General features: G+C 40.1%; 1 protein-coding gene across 1 annotated transcript in view; it reads left to right on the plus strand.

Moving 5' to 3' along the window:
* Positions 84-7,410, plus strand: part of LOC109845058 (vacuolar-sorting receptor 6-like) — a 16,065-nt gene continuing 8,738 nt past the window's right edge. Inside the window, exon 1 of the mRNA XM_020414246.1 lies at positions 84-492. Coding sequence (XP_020269835.1) covers positions 201-492 — 292 coding nt within the window. The 5' untranslated portion in view covers positions 84-200. The remainder of the gene's footprint in view (positions 493-7,410) is intronic.

Raw genomic sequence — 7,410 nt, forward strand, 5'->3', positions numbered from 1 at the left:
ACAAAATAAAAAACAAAAACATTTTTCCTCACAAAAGACACTTATAAAAAGTGTCAACTTTATAACACAAGCAACAACTCTTCTCCCTCCTCTCCTTCTCTCACCTCCACCTGTAGACCGTTGTAAACAACCCTCCAAATATTTCCCTCACTCTTTTTCCCTTCTCTCTCTCTCTCTCTCTCTCTCTCTCTGTTCCCAAAATGCCCTCCGCCTCCCATCACCTCCTCCTCCTCCTCCTCTCCCTCTCCTCCCTCTCCTCCACCCTCTCTCGCTTCGTCGTTGAAAAGAGCAGCATAAGGGTCCTCTCACCGGAGCACATCAGAGCCAAGCACGACGGGGCCATCGCCAACTTCGGCATCCCCGACTACGGGGGTACGATGACCGGCGTCGTACTGTACCCCGATAAGGGGACCACCGGATGCAACCCCTTTGGTGGGCCCCCTTTCGGGTCCAAGTCCGGGAGGCCTGTGGTTCTGTTACTTGACCGAGGAGGTAATTAAGCTACGACTGATTAAAGGTTGTTTTTTTTATCGATCGGGTTTTTGGAGATTTGGGTGTCTGAATTTGGTGTCAAAATTTGATCTTGGTGATGGGTTGGTTGGTTTTTAATTATGAGATTTTGGAAATTAGTTATGAATTTAATAGCAGTTATTAGATGAATGAGGAGTTGACTTGGGTTAGTTTAATAGCTTTCTATATTAATAGTATCTTGCGATTGTGATTATAATTCTGTAATGAAGAGGTTTACTTGTGAAAAAATGGTGAATAGCCAGTTGACGTGGGTTGCTCTGAAACTTTCACTAAAGGTATCGCTCTGAAACTTTCACTAAAGTTATCTTTTTTAATCCTGAATGTAAAGTGTTTAGTAGTCTTTATGATTCTAATTGTAATCTTTAAGTTAGCGATTTAATGGGGCCATAGCTGGAAATATAATAAATTTCTGGGGGATTTACAGGTGAAAACACAGTTTTTAATCATGTTTGTGATTTTTATCGCAGTGTTTACCACTTCTCTGTTCTGTCCTCTTGTTATACACACACACACATACATGTCCATATACTGCTTTAGTTGGATTGTCAACATAGCGTAGGTTGGCTTTATATTTGATTTTAGAATTTTACAAGCAATTTTTATATTTGTGAATTCTTCAAAAGTATGCATCTTGTCGTTCAGGTTAGGATCTTAACTGTACCTCCCTTTTTTCCTTCACAAGAGAAGCCTAAAAAGTGTGAAACTTGTTTGTATTAGTACTTTGTGAACCATGTGCATGGAGTTTAGAAGAAAGCTACTCTTGTCCAGCTCTCAAATCTGCCACAGTACCAAGGAATCCTTACAGTTTAAATAATTACATTGAAGTTTCATGGCATTTGTATGTCTTTCAGTTATATGCTTCCATCACTGTCTCATCTCGTCTAGGCTTTATTCAAAGAGGGGTGTTAGGTACACAACCTCAACCACAATCCAAACCACACCTCTACTCTCTCTATAGTGCATTGGGACCTACATGAAATTTTAAAAATAAAATTTCATGTGGGTCCCAATGCACTATAGAGAGAGTAGATGTGTGGTTGGGATTGTGGTTGTGGGTGTGTCCCTAACATTTCTATTATTCAAAACACTTCTTTCTATTTGTTGGCGCCTGTGGTTAAAACTGGAATAATACAGATATATAACAGCAAAAATCTGAACAGAAAATTGAAGGGCAGTAATTTAAAATTTTCAACTTAGCTGTTGTGCGTTTGTAAAACACTGTGCTTAAAGTATTATTTGGCCTACTCCGGTGCAAGGATCCCAAGGCCAAATTGCTTCCAGGAACAGCAGTCCAGTACTCTGGTGTGCACCGACCCAGTACTGTCAAGATCTCCTCGATCTATAAGGCAAAAATCTCCTCGATCTATCAGGCAAAAGATCTCCTCGATTTATCAGGCAAAATTCCTATAAGCACTAACTATTTTACAATCTATATATGTATATATTGATTGTTGTTTTTGGAATGAATTTTCCTTAAGGATTTGAGGTCTATTTATAGCGTTTGGGAAAATACTATGCACTAATAAAATAATATATTTTACTATGCATGTGGGGCCCACGCTCTAATTTTTCTTCGGTGGGACCCACCACTTTATTCAAAAATCAAATTTGGCTGCTTCTCTTTCAATGATGATGGCTGTTTAAAAACTCATGGGCGGCTGTTACTAAAAAACAAAAATATCCAACAATCCCCCATAATTTTTTTTAACTAGTGTCATGTGCCGTCGTTTCAATCGTTGTGCATAAGGAAGATGTCGCAAGGACTTGAATCCCCTTTAGACCAATTGAATAAAAGATAGATGCATGGTATCGCAGAGACTTGAACCAGCATATGTCTAAAAATCCAGCGATCACACAAGATCAAACTTATCTGTGGTAGTTTTCACTTTGAACCACACTTACCTTTGTCTTTGCCTTGCCTTTGCACATTTATGACCCTGTGCATGTCCTGATTTCTGCTAGGGCTCTAGGTATCTTTTCACAAGACACCATTGAAGACGGTCAAATCTCCACCCATGCATATGTGAGTTCTTTTAGGTATGTTTCCTATCAAACATCCCGCATCCGAAATGCTTTGAACTCATTAAGACTTAAAAGCCATCCTCTCTCATGATAGGATTCTAGATGAGTCCTTTAGGTGTGTTTCCTATCTAACACCCCGCATCCGAATTGCTTTGGACTCATTAAGGCTTAACAGTCATCCCCTTTACATGATAGGATTCTAGGTAAAAAGATCAAAGTTTTACTCGGGTAGTTCAGCCAGGTAAGGATAGTATTAGAGGTTGATCAAAGATCAATTAAGTACCTCGTTCCTTGCGGAGCGCGTTACGCAACCCCCAAACCTTGCCTTAGACACCGACTAATCCAAGAAAACTTGAACTCTTTCACTTGTAAATCTTACTTGACTTTTGAACCATTTATCTTGTCATTAGTAGCATAAACTTTGAACTAATAACTAGATGTAAATGGTAAGTATTTGTAAGACTCACCAAACTTTATAAATTTGACTTGACTTTTGAACCAAATATCTTATCATTAGTAGCATAAGCTTTGAACTAAAGACTTGATATAAATGGTAAGTATTTGTAAAACTTACAAAACTTTGAGACTCATTCCAGCAGACGTCCTTTCGACTATGTCCTTTTTCAGACCCTTAGTCAAAGGATCAGCCACATTCTCTAAAGATCGGACGTCAATCACAGAGATGACTCCTTGACAAATGAGCTCTCTCAAATAGTCATGCTTCAGACGAATTGTCCGCTTCTTTCCATTGAACAACGAGTTTGCTGCCACAGCACTCGTCGCTTGATTATCACAATAGATAGTAATTGCACCTTGTAATTCCGTCAATGGAAGGTCTCAGAGAATACAACTGAGCCACTCAGCTTCATCTCCTGCAACACAAAGTGCGAAGAACTCAGATTTCATCGATGACTGTGCAATCATGGTCTGCTTCTTAGACTTCCACGAGACGGCAGCTCCACCCATGGTGAAGACAAAACCTCCAGTAGATCTGCACTCATCTGGTTCTGAGCACCAGCTCGCATCTGAATAGCCTTCGATTACACCCGGATATCTAGTGTAGAATAGGCCCAGACCTATAGTTCCTTTCAAGTATCTCATCAATCTCTGGACAACATCCCAATGAAGCTTTCCAGGATTACTTGTGAACCTACTAAGTATTCCTACAGCGAATGCTATATCTGGCCTTGTGCAGCTCATCGCGTACATAAGACTCCCAATGATCTTTGAGTACCTTAGCTGCTCTACTGGTCTTCCAGTGTTTGGTCGAAACTTCTTGTTGTAATCATATGGCACTGATAGTTCTGGCAGGTCGTAGTAGCCATACTTCCTTAGCATGCTCTCGACATAATGAGATTGAGACAATCCAATACCCTCTTTAGAGTATATGATTTTGATTCCGAGAATCACGTCCGCAGTTCCAAGGTCCTTCATGCTAAACTGTGCCGAGAGAAATTTCTTGATAGATGTTACTATCTCCAAATCACTCCCGATGATAAATATATCATCCACATAGTGGCAGATGACCACCACCTTTCCTTCAGCAACCTTGATGTATAGGCACTTGTCAGATTCACTGACTTGATACCCATTATTGCGAACAACCCTATCAAATTTCTCATGCCAGAGTTTTGGTACCTGCTTAAGTCCATATAATGACTTAACAAGTTTACAAACCTTACCAGCTGGAGCATCAAGTCCTTCTGGTTTCTCCATGTAGATTTCTTCTGTGAGATCTCCATTGAAAAAGGCAGTCTTCACATCCATCTGATATATGACGAATCTTTTAATCGCCGCCCATACGATAAGTACTCTGATGGTAGTGATCCTGCAAACCGGTGCATAGATATCAAAGAAATCTATACATTCTTTCTGAGAGAATCCTTTCGCTACCAGTCTTGGTTTGTACTTTTTAATAGTACCATCAGGATGAAGCTTCTTCTTGAAGATCCACTTGCAACTGATAGGCCTTGCACCTTCAGGTACATCCACCAGCTCCCAAGTGTGATTTTGGATCAATGAATCCATCTCATCATCTATAGCTTCTTTCCACAGAAGAACGTCTGTTGACTGCATTGCTTCTTGAAAAGTCTGTGGATCTTCTTTCACATTATAAGTGATGAAGTCATCTCCAAAATCTTTCTGTCTTCTGACGCGCTTGGAAGATGGTTCGATAACTCTTTCATCATTGACTGGCTCCTCTTGTGCATCTGATGTACTAGCATTCTCTGCTACATCCTTGAGCAATAAACCTTTATGTTTGATAAACTTATCCTCAAAGAATTCTGCATCCCGAGCTTCAATGATAGAGTTGGTTCCAAGGTCTAGGAATCTGCACGTATTGCTATCTCTAGCAAAGCCAAGAAATACATATTTGTTTGCCTTTGGTCCGAGCTTAGGCCTTATGATATCAGGTATTCGAACGTATGCGAGACACCCCCACACTTTGAGACTATCCAAAGAATCTGGATATCCCAACCATAACTGATGAGGAGTACTATTAGTTTTGGAATAGGGTACTCTGTTCAGAATCCAATTTGCCATCAGCAAAGCCTCTCCCCAATAGCAGGTAGGTAGACCAGATGTGATCAGCATCGAATTCACCATCTCGGTCAATATGCGATTCTTTCTTTCTGCAATCCCATTAGATTGCGGAGAATACGGAGCAGTAGTTTCAGCAATGATTCCATGCTCCTTGAAGTATGCTTCTGATTCCTTAGATCGGTACTCTCCTCCTCTGTCGCTCCTGAGTCTTTTCACCTGAAGTCCAAGCTGCTTCTCCACTCGAGTCCGAAACTCGACAAATTTGCTGAAGGCTTCATCTTTAGATTTCAGTAGGTAAACGTGACAGAAGCGAGAATAGTCGTCGATGAAGGTGATGAAGTACTTCTTGCCGTCACGAGTGACAAAGCTCTTGAAGTCACAAGTATCTGAATGAATTAGATCCAACAGATTGGTACTCCTCGTGACATTTGAAAATGGCTTCCTCGTCAGCTTTGCTTGCGCGCAAACTTCACACTTCTCAGGTTTGTTACCCCCACATTTTGAGAGTAATCCTAACTTCTCCATGCTAGATAGTTTTTTATAATTTACATATCTCAGTCTATTGTGCCATAACACAAAGGAGTAAGCAGAAGAGAATACTTCATTTACAATGGGGTTGGGTGCACTCGTACTGATTTTATACATGCCATCAGTACGATATGCATTGCCAAAATATATTTTCTTGAAGGATAATACAGCCTTTCCTCCTTGGAAATCCAACCTCATGCCTGCATCACACAACATGCTTTCAGAGACTAAGTTTTTGGCAATTGAGGGAATGTGTTTTACATCCTTCAATGTGAGAGTCTTTCCCGAAGAAAGAGTCAGCACCACAGTCCCAGTTCCAAGAACAGGAACCACAGAACAATCAGCCATTGATACGTTCTCTTTAGTAGCAACATAAGAAGAGAACAGTGTTTTCAATGCGCGAGGCGCAATGCGGGGCGCAAAGTCAGTTTACGCGTACATGCGCAAGGCGCAATGCGATGCGCGCGCCCGAGCGAAGCGAGGCGCACTCTAGACCACAAAATTTTTGAAGATATACAACTATACAAGATGCATGAAAAAAAAAAATATTTGTGAAATTTCACATAGAAAATGTCAAGGACTCAAGGTAAAATATATACTACCGGATCACAAGATAAAGTTTTAATCATTAAAGCAAATCAAGATGTCCATCAAAACAAAAAAACTAAGCAACTAGAACACTTCCAAAGTTCACTAACATCAAAGCAAAACAAGCAATCTAATTAAACAAAGCAAATAAGTAGCAAAATAATAGCCTAATGATTCTAATCATCCTCATTAACATCATCATCATCCCCTTCTAAGGGTATATCCTCATCTTCAGTCTCCTCCTCCTCATCATTAAACTCCTCTTCATCTTCTGACTCAGAAACTGGCTCCCTCCTCCTCGACGAAGAACCAATACCACTCGAAGACCCTCGAAACCTATTAGTCGATCTTAGATACATAGAATCATCTTCTTCAGCTCCCATCGCATCTCCTATGACACCATATGTAAGGTTGTCCTCGCCCTCCACTAAGTCATTCTCCGCATTCTCACCTTCACCGAACTGCCCTAACAACCATTCATTGCTTTCATCTATATCAGCCAACTTAATCGGATCAATAGAATCTCTGCAGTCATATCTCTCCTTTAAAGCTTGGTTGTACTTGCAGTAAACTAGATCTTGTAGCCTCTTATGATCCAATTTATTCCTCTTCTTGGTGTGTATCTGTAATTTATACAAATCAATCAAATCAATATCCATATCTCTAAGGGAATTAAATCTATTTTGTTCAATAAAATAAAACTAATCATACTTGCTCAAAAGTACTCCAATTTCTTTCACAGCCAGAGGAGCTACAAGTAAGGCTGAGGACTCTAACAGCAAGCTTCTGCAACTCTGGTGCTGATGCACCATAAGACTCCCACCAATCAGCTGTCAATTTAAATAGACTATGATTAGTAGTGTATTTCTTATAAAAAATCTAGTCAATTGAGAGTTTATATTATGCATATTTACCTGGAGACTTCTTCTTTCTATTTCTCTTAGCTATCTCCATACCAAAAAGACCCCCAGCATGCCTGTATATATCCAACTGCCTATCAACCTTGTCTTGGTCTTGTGTGGGCACCATCTTCTCAATGACTTGATAAAGACCTCTCATCACTTCATCATCCCCTTGGATGTTTGGATGGTCATAGAAAAATGCAGGATTAAGGTAATATCCTGCAGCATGCAAAGGCCGATGAAGCTGATCCTGCCACCTCTTATCAATGATATCAAATACTTCAGAATATTTTGA

Source organism: Asparagus officinalis, chromosome 6, assembly GCF_001876935.1.
Source record: "Asparagus officinalis chromosome 6, Aspof.V1, whole genome shotgun sequence".
In the NCBI taxonomy this organism is placed as follows: Eukaryota; Viridiplantae; Streptophyta; class Magnoliopsida; order Asparagales; family Asparagaceae; genus Asparagus; species Asparagus officinalis.